The sequence below is a fragment of the Solanum stenotomum genome, chromosome 4, assembly GCF_019186545.1.
Source record: "Solanum stenotomum isolate F172 chromosome 4, ASM1918654v1, whole genome shotgun sequence".
In the NCBI taxonomy this organism is placed as follows: Eukaryota; Viridiplantae; Streptophyta; class Magnoliopsida; order Solanales; family Solanaceae; genus Solanum; species Solanum stenotomum.
In genome coordinates, this window is record NC_064285.1 from 37,843,092 (window position 1) to 37,859,075 (window position 15,984).

Here is a 15,984-nt window from a genome sequence, read left to right on the forward strand (position 1 = left end):
ACGGCCATAATTTAATCTCTCTTTCTTGGGACTTTGAATTAAAGGTGGCATTAAGGTATCAAAATATAGGGGNACATAAGTCTTAATTATTGAGTGTAGGTGACAATTATGTGATTAATGATTAAGAATTGTGGAGTTGCCCTCAAGTTTATAAGTTGGCAGTTCGGTCCATTGAATTAAAGGAGGGGTAAAAGGGTAAATGACTGAAACCTAATTTAACCAATTTTGGTGGGAACCAAAATTGGAGGGACGCCCCCAGCGAGTTGTACCAAAAGGTGAGAAATAAAACATTTCCCCCCGCCTCCCCCGGTATTCCTCTTTTTATTTTTCTTCTGCTTTGTTCTTCCTCTCTTCTTGCTTGCTTGCTTGGCTTTCTTCCCGTTCTTTTCATCTTCTTCTTCTTCTTTTCGTACATATTGGTCTTGGATGTTAGTCCTTGAGATTGTTTCTTCTTTTTTTCATCTTCTTGAATCAAATTTAGCTAATCTAATCAGTGGACAAAATTTAGTTTTGTATCAATTGGAATTACTTCATAAGTGATTGGGTTCACACACAATTGTTTTGATAAGTAAAATTAACAGTTCTTTGAAATCATTCATCATCATCTGGGTAGCCGCAATTTTTTCAATAATTTGCATTCACGTTTCCAACAAATGGCTATATATGTTGCAGCAGAAAGGTTATTTCAATCGCAACAGAAAAGTCATATGTTGCAACATATAACTTATACATTTTGTTACAACATGTGATTTATGTTTTACAACAGAATAGTTATATGTAGCAACATATGACTTACATTTCGCAACAGGATAGTCATATGTTGCTATATATACCTTACACATTTTGCCACATGTGATTTATTTTTCACAACATATCAGTTATATGTAGCAATATATGACTTACATGTCGCTACATAATAGTCATATGTTGCAACATATGACATACACATTTTGTCACAACATGTGATTTATGTTTCGCAACAGAATAGTTATATGTAGCAACATATAACTTACATTTCGCAATAGAATAGCCATATGTTGTGACATATAACTTACACATGTTGCCACATGTGATTTATTTGTCACAATGTATCAATTATATGTAACAACATATGACTTACATGTCGTCACAGAATAGTCATATGACTTGCACATTTCTTCATTAGTACTAATTTTTTTTTAATTAATTTCTTCAGGTACAATAAATGAAGGGATTATTTGTAGGGATTGATTGTCGTGGTGAATGGGTCGAGAAGAAAAAATGATACATTTGGCATTGGAAGGATGGTAAGAAACGGGGAGGGTCGATAGGGATGACTGTCGAAAGAAATATTTTGTATGATGATTTTGTGAATTTAGTCATGCAAAAATGTGGATACAATTGTTAACTGAAAGATCTTGTCATAAGTTACATTGCCCATTTTTTTCATAATGAGGTCTTACCTTTTAAAATAACTGATCAGCCTAGTTTGCTTGTTTATTTGGAAAGAGCAGAGAGACCGCACATATTAAGAGTCTACATGGATGAAAATCCTATCGAGGAGGATCATTATCTAGAAGAAGACCAACAAGATATGTTAAATGATGAATTAGATGGTGTGGACATGAATAATCACGATGCTGAAATTGGAAAAGATGAAGTGCCGGACTTTGAGAGCAACAATCCTCCTACACCTATTGTTGGCAGCAACATTCCATGTTCTTCTCAATCATCACGTGTGAATAATGTTCGAGATGATGAAACCGATTTTTATAAGGGAATGACATTCAAGAAAAAGGAAAAACTAGCAAATTCATTAAAAATTGCTTGCTTGAAAAAAGATTTTAGATTGAAAAAGGTGATCAATTCTCGTAATGTGTTTTCTTTTAAATATTCATATCCGAAGTGCAATTGGTGGCTGAGGGCTGTGAAATTTACAAGTTGTGACAGGCTTGTCATTAGAATCTATGAAAAGTACCATACGTGTGGTTCAGAGCATATTGCAAGCCATAATCCCCATGCCACGACAAAAGTCATAGGTAAGTACTTTGAAAATAGGTTTTCCAATGGTAAAGGCCCATCCACAAGAGACATGTCAAATCAACTCCGCACAGAATTGGGTTATAAGGTAAGCTATTGGAAGATTTATAAGGGCATGGAGCATGCTAAGTCTAATGTTAGGGGAACACATGAGCACATATATGCAGTGCTTAATGCGTACCGTTATATGCTTGAAGTTTCAAATCCAGGAAGGAAGACGACATTGTCGCTCGATGAAAATGGGAGATTCAAGTACTTCTTTGTATCATATGCCGCTTGGATAACTGATTTTCAAGAAATGAAAAAAGTAATAGCTGTTGATGGGACATTCCTGAGGAGTAAGTGTGAAGGAGTTTTGCTATCAACGATGGCACAAGATGCTGAGAATCATATATTTCCAGTGGCTTTCTGTGTTGTGGACAAGGAATGTGATGCCTCATATGAATAATTTTTTCAAATATGAGAAGCTTTGTAGATGATACTGATGAGTTGTGCATTATTTCTGATAGTCATCCAAGTATTCGAAAGATGATTTCGACTATCTACCCTGCATCTCATTATGGTTGTTGCATGAGACACCTTGGGGAAAATATTCGAAATAACTTTCACAATTCAAAGGAAGTGATCCATTTTTATAAAGCAGCAAAGGCATACGATAGATGTGAGTTCAATGACCATTTCAATCAAATAAGAGATTTGGTACCAACGGCGGCCGAAACTCTTGAAAGTATTGGATTCCACACATGGAGCAGGGCATTTTGCCCGGGAAATAGGTACTTTATTGTCTATACCATCTCGTTTGAGTTTCTTGTAATTCTGTGTTTTGACTGATTTTTATTTTTTATTGTGTAGATGTAACATTATGACGTCAAACATCACAGAGTCGGTGAATTCTACGTTTGATGTTGAAAGAGAATTTCCCATTGTCGCTCTATTTGATGAAATAAACAGGAGATTTGCACTTTTATTTCACCAGAGGCATATGGAGTTGGTGATCTCTGCAAATAGATTTGTTCCTTCAATTGAAAAAGACATATCAAAGTATGTCAACGCGGGCAACAAGTTGTTGGCTCATCAAATCGATAACTACAAGTTCAGTGTCACTGGTCATGGTGATGTTGCTACAGTGGATCTACGAAGAAGAACTTGTACTTGTAGATTTTTTGACTTGGACAAAATACCTTGTCCATATGCCTTGGCAGCACTTCAAGCCCAATATGGTGCCGATTTTGGAAATTTATGAGTACTCCTCTCCATATTATTTAGTGGAAAAATACATAATGGCATATTGTGAGAAAATTCACCCGGTGTCACCTGAAGATTTTTGGATTGTCCCTTTGGATATCATAGAGAGAGAAATACCTCCTCCATATGTTGATCCAAGCAAACCTGGAAGAAGGAGATATAAGAAATGGCGTGGAGTAGGTGAATCATTTCCAACAAGAAAAAATAAGTGTTCCGTATGTAGGGACTTTGGCCACAAAAGAACTACATTCCCAAATTGAAATGCTCCATAAGTGTTGTTGAATTTTAATGAATGTTCTTTTTTATTTGAGGATGATGTTCCCTATCTTCTTATCTTAATTTGAATCAACTTATATGTTATGTTATTTATATAAAATGTAAGATTTATTTAATTATGTGTTGCTACTTACAACAAAATATTGCATATGTTCCAACATATGTCAATTATGTGTTAGATTTTACAACAGAATATTGCATATGTTCCAACATATGTCAATTATGTGTTATATGTACTACAGAATAACGCATCTATTTCAACATATATTAATTATGTTTTAGATCTTACAATGTAATATTGCATATGCTCCAACATATGTCAATTATGTGTTACAAGTACCACAGAAAACGACATATTTCTAATAAATAATTACGTGTAAGGTGTGTGAACCATCAATCAATCATTACTATCATTGAAACAACTTTCAAGAAAAAAAATAATTACAACTCTTCATATTTTACCCTTTTTTCAAAAAAATAAGTACTTTCATTTGAAAAGTCAAAAGTTGTGTCTCTTCTCTTCTCTTTTGTTCGTCTTCAGAAGTTGCAACTTTTCACACATTTTCTGGCATTATATAAGAACACAACAACAAAAGGTCCTTTCATTTAATTTTCTCCAAGATGGAAAGGAAGAAGAAAATGACTAGGAGTAAAAAACCTACATTGAATCACTTCCGAGGAAACTACTAATTGATATCGTTGAAAGGATTGATTCCTACTCCCTCAAAGATTTAATGAGGGTTAAATTAAGGTATGTATGTATTAATCAATTTTTGCTCTTTAATTTGATTTCCTAACCATTTGATTTGATTTCTCAGTTCCAAGGTCCTCAATCAAGTCGCTAATGAACCTTCTGTATATCAAAAGGTAACATTGGTCAACTTTTCCTATCGTAGATGGTTGATAGTTCAAGATGCCATTTCTTTCCTGAAAATGTGCAGAGCATCGGGGAATTTAGAAGCCTTATACAGAAAAGGTGTGGTAATTTTTTATGTTTTTCGTATGTATTCACATTTTTATCAATGTATTTTACCTTTTAAATGTGTTATTTCTTCTGTAGTTTGATTTTTTCAACCGTAATGATCCAACTGCATTGGGAATTATTAATCAAGCAGCAGACGGTAGCCACATTGGTGCATCCTATGTACTTGCCATAATTTCAATCTTCAATGGCGGTGAATCCATGAGAGAAGGTTTAATGTTCATTGCCAACATGAAAAAAATGGAGCCACTAAAAGTTAGAAGATGTCGACAGGATTTGCGAAATATTTTAGGTGAAATGTGGGTGCTAGAACCTAATTTGTTGGGAGGAAGACCCATTTGTTGCACTGTTCATCAATTTGAGCGAATCGGTCGCAGAAATAGTTGTCCCATGGGAATCGACAATGAAGATGATATTCGTTGTGATTTAGAACTAGATTATGTAGTTAAATTTCTGTCTTATACCACTGTGTGGTATTAATTAAATTGCCATCTGTGGCAACATATGTACATAACTTGCAAACCAAATTCATGGTGAAAAAGTTTGTCTTTTTGTGTTTTGTGCTGATTTTTGAATTTGTTCTTTATAAAATGTTTAATCTAAAAATATTTGTTTTTTTTTCATAGTGTTCTCATTTTGACCATCCTTGAAATGTCATATGTGGCAACATATGCACGTTCTGTAGTATAAAATTTTGTATTTAACAGTTTAAATTGCAACAGATATGTCATATGTGGCAACATCTGTATATCCTAAAATGTGCTTTTTGGGGCTAATTCAATTGAATTACGGTCTAATACAACAACATCCTTCATTAATTACAACTCTTCATAGTTTATCCTTTTTTCAAAAAAATTAAGTACTTGCATTTGAAAAGTCAGAAGTGTCTCTTCGTCTTCAGAAGTTGCAACTTTTCACATTCATTACATTGGGATTATATTATATAAGAAGAACACAACTTAGGTCCTTTCATTTAATTTTCTCCAAGATGGGAAGGAAGAATACGAAATCTTCAAAAAGGACTATGAGTAAAAAAAACTACATTGAATCCATTCCGATGGAACTACTAATTGATATCGTTGAAAGGATTGTTTCCTACTCCCTCAAAGATTTAATGAGGGTTAAATTAAGGTATGCATGTATTAATCAATTTTTACTCTTTAATTTGATTTCCTAACCATTTGATTTGATTTGATTTCTCAGCTCCATGGTCCTCAATGAAGTCGCTAATGAACCTTCTGTATATCAGAAGGTAATATTGATCATCATTCTTGTATTTATATGGCCGTGTTCAATTGTTCGAAGATGCACTTGTTTCCTGGAAATGTGCAGAGCATCAGGGAATTTAGAAGCCTTAACAGAAAATATGTGGTAATTTTTAATGTTTTCCGAATGTATTCACGTTTTTATCAATGTATTTTGCATTTTAAATGTGTTATTTCTTCTGTAGTTTAATTTTTTCAACCGTAGCGATTCAAATGGATTGGGAATGCTTAATCAAGTAGCAGACAGTGGCCACATTGGTGCATCCTATGTGCTTGCCATAATTTCAATCTTCAATGGCGGTGAATCCATGAGAGAAGGCTTAATGTTCATTGCCAACATGACTCCACTAAAACTCAGAAGATGTCGAGAGAAGTTGCAATATACTTTATTTGGAAGGGTGCCAGAACCTCATTTGTTAGGAGAAAGACCAATTTGTTGCACTGTTCAAAGCCCTCACTTTCATTATGAATTATGTAGTTGTGATTTAGAAATAGATGAAGTAGTTAAATTTTTGTATTAATTAAATTTTCATGTGTGGCAATATATATACATTTCTTGCAAACTCATGGAAAAAAAGTGACCTTTTGTGTTTTGTACTGATTTTTTAATTTGTTCTTTATAAAATGTTTAATCTAAAAAAAAACATTTTTTCATTGCTAAATCGCTCAATTCATCGATTAACCGATCCTTGAAGTGTCATCTGTGGCAACATATGCACATTCTGTTGGGGAAATCGCAACAGACATGTCATATGTAACAACATATGTATATAATAAAATGATCTTTTTTGGGGTTAATTCAATTAAATTATCACCTAATTCAACATGTAACACTAATATATAGTCCTACAACATGTCTAAGTACAAAATTATGGTCTAATAAAACAACCTTCATTCAATTCTATCAATTATTTTTACAAAGACTATCATCTCACTAGTTTATCATACAATGACCAAGTAACTCCATATGATAGTTATATAACACCCTTGTAAATCGTTGTTTCAAGTTTTATAATAACATATTTTTATTGCTTAATTATGGTTGAAAGTACTAAAATTTGGTCCAATTTGACATTTTTCCATTGCTAAATCGCTCAATTCATCGTTTAACCGGTCCTTGAAGTGTCATTTGTGGCAACATATGCACGTTCTGTTGGGGAAATCGCAACAAACATGTCATATGTGACAACATATGTATATAATAAAATGATATTTTTGGAGTTAATTCAATTAAATTGTCACCTAATTCAACATGTAACACTAATATATAGTCCTACAACATGTCTAAGCACAAAATTATGGTCTAATACAACAACCTTCATTCAATTCTATCAATTATTTTTACAAAGACTATCATCCCACTAGTTCATCATACAATGACCAAGTAACTCTACATGATAGTTATATAACACCCTTGTAAATTGTTGTTCCAAGTGTTATATGATATTTTTATTGCTTAATTATGGTTCAAAGTACTAAAATTTGGTCCAATTTGACATTTTTCCATTGTTAAATCGCTCAATTCATGGATTAACCGATCCTTGAAGTGTCATATGTGGCAACATATTCACGTTCTGTTGGGGAAAAATCAACAGGCATATCATATGTGGCAACATATGCACGTTCTGTTGGGGAAATCGCAACAGGCATGTCATATGTGGCAACATATGTATATAATAAAATGATCTTTTTGGGGTTAATTCAATTAAATTGTCACCTAATTCAACATGTAACACTAATATATAGTCTTACAACATGTCTAAGTACAAAATTATGGTCTAATACAACAACCATCATTCAATTCTATCAATTATTTTTACAAAGACTATCATCCCACTAGTTCATCATACAATGACCAAGTAACTCCATATGATAGTTATATAACACCCTTGTAAATCATTGTTTCAAGTGTTATAGCATATCTTTATTGCTTAATTATGGTTCAAAGTACTAAAATTTGGTCCAATTTGACTTTTTCCCATTGCTAAATCACTCAATTCATCGATTAACCGATCCTTGAAGTGCCATCTGTGGTAACATATGCACGTCCTGTTGGGGAAATCGCAACAAGCATGTCATATGTGGCAACATATGTATATCGTAAAATGGTCATTTTGGGGTTAATTCAACATGAAATATAACGGATCATTCTAGAATACTCCACTAACACGCACTCCACTCACTCTCACTCATTATAAGAGGGTTAATTAGGGTTCCCTTAATTCACAAAAAAAATCTCTCATTTTTTTATTTTCTTTCCTTTAATCTTTCTCATCTCCTCTTACACTCAATTTTTTCCGAAAAGATGTTACCACCTTGGACAAATTTAAGTCTCCGCATTCTCTTGTTATGGGTGATCAATGTAATTATGTTGTTCTCAGTTAATATGATGTCTTCTTCAAGTGTGTTCTCAGTGCATGTGTGATGTTCGTTGTTTGGTTTTTTCGGATCTTGGCTAATGGAGGGTAGCTTCATCATTTGGTAAGTCTTCTTAGTTTATATATAACATCCTGTCGTAATGGCGTGTATGGGGTAGCTAACTATTGTTGTTTGTTTTTCTGTAGGTGGTCTTGTGACAGAGTGCATGAGTAGCTCTGATCCACCACCCTTCAAGAAAGAATGGTGATTCCCCTCCAGGTTTAATCGCTCAATATTAACTCCAGATCCTCCAGTCAAGTCCTTCTTTGCTGGCTGAAGCAGTAGTATAGGGCTAGAGTGTTTCAGATGTAAATTTTGTTGTTTTTGTTGGAATTAATGCCTTGTAAATATAGATATGTAGCCTAGCCTAGCCTTGTATGTCACTATATCAACTGTCAATGGGCTATATCATTTCAGATGTAAATTTTGTTGTTTTTGTTGGCGTTAATGTCTTATAAATATGGATATGTAGTCTAGCCTAGCCTTGCATGTCACTAGTTCAACTATCAACTACCAATGACATGTTTATGTTTATGTTTATGTTTAATGTTTCCTAAGTTTATGTGCTTGAACTCCTCTCTATTAATAGTGGTACTACTTGCATGTACACATAATTGACATATGTTGCAACAGCTTAAAAAACGTAAGTACTTTATAAAAGTCATAGGCATGCCCGACCTCTAAAACTGGCCCAATCGGCCCATTATATCATTTCTAGAAGGGATATATATATAAATTAGGTTTTTCATTTTCATTTCAAGAATAGGGTTTTCATTTTCTTCCTCGCCGCTTCGATTTCTCTCCTCTTGGCTCTTTCTCTCTCTCTTCGCATGGATCTCGAATCTCTGGAGTGCATGGGATATAATGATGTTTTTTATTTCATCAGTCTTTTTTCTGTCAGTCTTTTCTGTTCTTTATTTTTTAACACGCAACTAATTTGATTGGCCTTTGGTTAAACCAAATCTCAGCACTGTCATGTATTGTCAAATCAATGAAATCATTAAATTTTGCAATATAGTGGTTGGGTAAGAATGTGTTCTTTAAATATAGATCAGTACTCTAGATCTAGNTTTCTGTTCTTTATTTTTTAACACGCAACTAATTTGATTGGCCTTTAGTTAAACCAAATCTCAGCACTGTCATGTATTGTCAAATCAATGAAATCATTAAATTTTGCAATATAGTGGTTGGGTAAGAATGTGTTCTTTAAATATAGATCAGTACTCTAGATCTAGATCTAGATCAAATGAATGAGTTTTGTTTGTTTTTGTTACTTTTGATATAATGTCAAATGCAATATTGAATCGAATTTGTAATGATGAAACTGATCCCATGTTGGGTGTGAAAATCTGTTGCAAACATGGAGACTTACTTTCAATGCAAACTTCATGGTCGAAGGACAATTCAGGTCGAAGATTTTGGTCTTGTCCACGCTATCGTGTATGTATATTTCTACATCTTAGTCTAGAGACATCTCTTTATTTTGTTTTTTTTTTAAATTTAAATTTCTTTGTGGTGTGTATTTTAGGAGAATGCATGCAACTTCTTTAGATGGAGGAATCGTGAAAATATTGATATACAATCCAAGTTCGTTATTCTGAGATTGGCAAACAGAATTAAGAAGTTGGAAATTGATGATGAAAGTCATATTAAAAGAAGTAAAAAATGGGTGATGAAGGGGAAGAAGAAGGCCAAATGTTGTAACAACTGGAAACTAATCTTCGTGTTGTTTGTTGTGTTTTATTTTTATTTTTAAGCATTACCAAGAAGAACACTATGGAGGATGGAAAATTCTTATGTAGTTGTGTGCAACCATTAAAATTATCATAGTTGTGAAAATAAATAAATGTAGTTTTCCATTGCTGTTCCAATATTTTTACTTTTTCTTAGCATAACATATGAGTCAAATGTTGCTACTTATGAGACATATGTTGCTACAGATGCCTCACAACATATCACCCTTATGTAGCAATGTTTGACTATTTGAGGCATATGTTGCTACAGATGACCCATATGTTACTACATTTGAGGCATATGTTGCTACAGATGACTCATATGTTACTACATTTGAGGCATATGTTGCTACATATGGGACATATGTAACAACATTTGATCAAGTACTTGCTCTCAATATAACATCACATACTATGTACTTGCTCTCAATATAAGATAAAATAACATAAGTGATAAAATAAAACATTGTCTTTAATTACAAACACATTATTAAGGATCCAAGCTCCTAGATACTATCTCAGCAGCCCAAACCCATTGCATTCGACGAACTGTATTGTCACACAACAGGGTTTGGGGAGGTTGAATTGTTGTCCTGGTATTCAAATGCTCAATAAATGCAAGTGAATATAACGCGCACGCGGCTTTGGTATCATTTGTTCCCATGGGTTTCACTCAACCTTCAAATTCGCATGGTTCATTGAGGAACTTATCTAGCAAATGCTTCATTATTCCACTTTGCTTCAACAATTTTGGCAGCAACTCGAAGACAGGTTGTATGAACATTCATGCGATCCTCGTGCAAGAGGATCTCAAGAGTCACAAAATGAGTTTTGTTCATGTTCATGACTGCCAAAAGCCTTTTTGCACCAATCCAATCCATGCCTCCAAGATATGGTCTAATGCCCCTGACATAGTTAATCATATCTTCATCCCATTCAATCTCATTAACTAACTGCGTAAAGCTTTTGCCACCAACTGTTATTGCCTCCTCGCTCATTTTGTCATATCTTCATCCCATTCAAACTCATTAACTAAGTGCGTAAAGCTTCTGCCACCAACTGTTGTTGCCTCCTCGCTCATTTTGTCATATGTTAATTTGAAGTTGGAATAGAAGTTGAGATCCAGGATTCTATCTATGGAATCATAGTACTCAGGGTATCTCACATGCCACTCCCGCATGAGGCGAAGGATTTCATCAACATACTGAAATGAAAAATAATATTAAAGAGTAAAGAAAAGTAATCATTGAAAAGATAAAACAAACGAACATTATAAATTGAAGGTACTAGTAGAGAAAAATTACCTAGTCTTCCCACCAAATGTCCATGCTTGTCATGGTCCTGGAATCTTCTCCACTAAAAAAATGCATGTCGTATTGTGCACGCAGATCCTTTGCTCTCGTCAGGTCCACCAGTTTGTTCTTTTTAGCTATAGTCACACGCTTATAAACATTCACATGCTTGAACTCCAACACTTCCTCTCCTACGGCCATTGGCAATTCTCCGAAGATCTTCTTCTTCAAAATTTGTATTGCCTTGATAAAGGATTTTTTCCTCCTCTTGGCCTGTGGAGTATATGGATGCCAAACATTCTTTGATGGAATGACCTTGACCCCCCTCTTGTTTTTAAATTCATTGACAGACTCAATGTTTGAAGATACATGATAAAATCTTTATCTTGTTTCTTGCACTTCTCACAGAGAAAGCCAGAGCATCTTCTACAAGAGGTAGCCCCTTGGTTTTGTCCAGCACCAGCACCAGCATCAATGCCACGACCATCAACCCCATCAAAAACAAATAATTCATTAACAACTCTGTCTCTTTTGATGGTTCTTGCTCTAGCCAATTCCATTTTAACTATATCCACAATAGGATCAAATAAGGTTTCAACCAACCCTAGAGTAATTAGATGACATTTGCAATTCCTTTTCTTTTGGGACAAGTCATGGATGCACAACCTAAAAATATAAAAATAAGTCATCCGTAGGAATATTTGGGTGAGATGTGTCATATGTTCCTACAGATGGGTGATATGTTGACACATATGGGCATCTGTAGCAATATTTGTGTCACATGTTGCAACAGATGGATCATCTGTAGCAATATATGAGTCATCTGTAGCAACATTTGTGTCATATGTTGCGACAGATGGATCCTCTGTAGCAACATATGAGTCATCTGTAGCAACATTTCACTACAAGAAAAAAGCCATTTCCCAACAAATTTTTTTGTTGCCATATATTGGTTATTGTTGCTAAAAGTACTTTTTGCAACAACAAAAGTTGTTGCATGTTGTTGCAATAAACGCTGATGCGAAAAGTTTTTGCAACAACAGAATATATTGTTGCCAAAAACTAACTTAACGCAACCAAAAAAAGTGTTGCCTTACATGCATATAGTTGTGGCTTCTAAAAACTTTCACAACAAAATTTAATGTTGCCATAAATTAATTTTTTTACCAACAATATTAGTTGTTGCAAAAACATGGAAAAAATTGATTAGTAATCGGTTAGAAAAGCTTTTGGCAACAAGAATTTTTATTGCAGTAAATCAAATAGTTTTCCATTCACATTAGCAACAATATATGATAGTTGCTACATATAAAATACACATTTCTTTTTTAAAAAATGCATAAATATTTCAATTAAAAACTACATAAATTTGCAAAGGTCAATACATAAGATTGATGCACTAGAGACTTACTACATAGGTCTTACTTGTAAAAAAATAAAAATAAAATAATATATAAATATATAAGCAAGGTCATTATTTTCTAATCCTTCTGATAATTTTTTTTTTAAAAAATCTTCTTCCAATAGTACTTGTATTGCAGCAGAGTTGAATTATACATGTTCATCCTGCAAATAAAAGATAAATTTAATTATATTTTGATAAATTAAGTAATACACAAATATAAATTTAACAAGCAGAAGGAATCACATAATACTACACTCTAGGAAATACTTCACCATACTTGGAACTACTCAAAGACTGTTGTGGCATGCTATTTTCTCCAGCCCCTGAACCTTTTTTGCGTCACATCTGAAGATACACACATATACATACATGCATACATATCTACTGAAAGTTAAGTTTCAGCAATCAAAACAGATATTTTTAACAAATATGATGAGGGGAAACAAGATAGAGTTGCTCAGATAAAGTAGAGTAATTCGCAATTTACTTACAACAAGTGCAATGTCTCTAGTAGCAGTCTTCTGAGCTTTGCTACCAAGACGTGCTAGAATCTCTAGTTCTTCTATGGTCAAGCCTACCATAGAGAAAGAATCTAATTCATGGTTAAAACATTTTACATGCTACTATGATTCCCTAGTTAAAAGAAAGTTAACATAGTATGACAACTAAGAAATAACCTAAGGTCATGCAAGTATATTAAGTTTTATCATTTCAGAAGTTCACAGACTTCTGTGGTAATGATTGCAATTTTCTGGACTCATGTTCTCACTTTTCACAATTCTTCATGAAGTGTTAGTTTAACAAATAATTTATCAAGGATTCGAAGTGATGCAGAACATGATGTTCTGAAATTAATTAAGTACAAGATGGAAATTATTCACATTAGAGAAGTATAGATGCTCTAAAAAAGGTTACTTTCCGCACCAAATTTCCCATCTTCACATTCCATTTCAAAAAAATCTCACTCCATTTCTCATATTCAGATTGATCACTCACATAAACTGTCAAGTAAATTCAGAAGGTCGAAATTTTCAGACATCTGTCAATACTCAAAAAATATGCATCAACATTAAGCCATATGTCAGTGCAGATATATTATTGAGCATAGAAGTTAATGTACTTGACTGTAGCAGTGTATATTTTGAAGAAACACTAGTACTTGGCAAAAAAGTTCCATGTCTTTCATATGAGAAAGATATAGATGTAAGAGTTAAAGAACTCATCAATATAATTGAGCTGCTAAAAGTCTAGCACGAGTATGGAGTAAATATATGAGCAGCTAACATGTAGACAACTTGGTCTTTGTTAATAGTTAAGATGCATACTAAGAAGCCAGGAACAAAGAAGTTGATGTTTATTACCGATTACTCATAATAGAGCACAATCAGAGTGTCATGAAGTCGTTGGACACTTTAAGTTCAGGCAAGGTGTGATGAACCCAAGAATCCAAGAAATCAACCCCACTTCCATGCAAAGTACCTCCGACCAAGAAATGAGAAAAGATTGGCATGAAACACCAGTAACTTTTCTAAATACTTTCAATGATATGAGAATATAAACTGACAATCACCAAGCACTAGTCGCTCCATGACCCTCTGGAGCATGCACTTAGAATGCCCATTTTTGTTTTCTGTTTGTTTTTTAGTTCATGTTGTTTTCCTTGAAGAATTCACATATTAACACAAATGCTTGACAATAAAATATAATCATAATTGACTACAACAACAACATACTCAATATAAGCTCATGAAGTAGTGTTTGGGGAGGATAGAATGTAGACATACCTTACCTCTACCTCAGAGGTAAATAATTTGTTTCCGATAGACCCACAACTCAAGGGTTAAAAGATACCTACTAATAGAGCAAACCTAATTTACCCTAAATCAGTATGGATTTTGAGATTGCCAAAGAACTGTGCTAAAACTTATAAGACCATATAACTTTTCAATGGAAAAGATAGTTTCGATTGATGGCGAAAATTGTTGAAATGGATATTGAGTTCACCAAATACAATCATCAATCTAATGTAGCTAACTCCCAAACAAGATCCAATCTTTCAATCATATCTTCCTCAAAATATCCCCAATTCTCAAATTATTACAATCTAGGGTGCCAATGTGAAAACTAGGCACACTATGAACTAGAAGAAAAAAGCTCAATGCATTCAAAAATCATAAAATCATTTACAACACTGAGCCATTTATAACTAATTTTGATAACAAAAAATAGAATTTACAAATACCCAAAAGAAAAATGAAAAGTTAAACACACACAAACATATATACACTTAAACAAAAGATTTCTTAATCGACAATTTCATAACCCCAAGTAGTAGGCAAATTCAAGAAAATACAAAATAGTTACAATATTGATCCAAGTAACACTTTAATTCAAGATAGCAAAATGGAAATTTGACAAACACGCAGCAAAGACTTAACCAAATGCTCAGATAAACAAAAAAGACTCAAAATTTAACATAATCATAATTGATTGCGAATGAAAATTATCGAAGGGTAGAGAAGAGGTTCAAAGCAATTGTATATTGATCTTACTGTGTAAATTTAGGCAGTAATGATTCATTCCCAAGAACAAGATAATCAAAGAGAATAAACTTTGTGAAAAGTGACTAATCAGTAAATAGAAAACTCACCAGAGACTTCCCACAACCTAGCCTTCTGTGCAGCATAATGAATAGAAAAACCTAGCTTTAATTTTAGGGAAAACTAAACAAACCGCTAAAATTTGGGGAACTTTTCTGAGTTATTTTGGCGGAAAACTAAAGACCGCGCTCTTTGGCGGAAAATTGAAAAAATTAAAATTTAGGGTACAATTTGCGTAAGTTATTGTAAAATTAATTATATAAGCAATAATAAAAAAAAATATTGTTGTCAAATGTTATATAAGATAGCAACAAATTAATTAAATTGTTGCAATTTATTAAAATTAGACAACGATATTATGGTTGTTGCAAAAATGTTGTTGCGATTTTTTATATTTGAGACTTAATATATTAATAATAGAATATAGCAACAATATTAAAATATTTGGCAACAACAAAGATATTGTTGATTAAAAATTAAAAGATATACCAACAACTAAATTAAGTTGTTGCAATTTATTGATATAAGGCAACAACAATATAGTTATTGCCAAAAAGTTGTTGCTAAATCCATACTTTCTTGTAGTGATTGTGTCACATGTTGCTACAGATTAGTGATATGTTGCAACATATATGGGTGTAATATAATAGTAACTTACTGCATCATGAGGAGGGTTATAAAGATCTGGAAAAAATTTGGCAGTTTTTGTTTTTTATCTCAACCATCTCAATATCCTTGGAGATGAGATC

At 33.3% G+C, this 15,984-nt stretch overlaps 2 protein-coding genes across 2 annotated transcripts; both read left to right on the top strand.

Annotated features, from left to right (window-relative positions):
- Positions 1-1,519: 1,519 nt before the first annotated feature.
- On the top strand, positions 1,520-2,467 carry LOC125861481 (uncharacterized). Its single transcript, XM_049541367.1, has one exon. The coding sequence runs from the start codon at positions 1,520-1,522 to the stop codon at positions 2,465-2,467; it is 948 nt and encodes a 315-aa protein (XP_049397324.1).
- An 11-nt stretch (positions 2,468-2,478) lies between these two features.
- LOC125861482 (uncharacterized) lies at positions 2,479-3,262 on the top strand. Its single transcript, XM_049541368.1, has 2 exons — positions 2,479-2,792; positions 2,872-3,262. Exons 1-2 carry the CDS (start codon positions 2,479-2,481, stop codon positions 3,260-3,262), a joined length of 705 nt encoding a protein of 234 aa, XP_049397325.1.
- Positions 3,263-15,984: the final 12,722 nt, after the last annotated feature.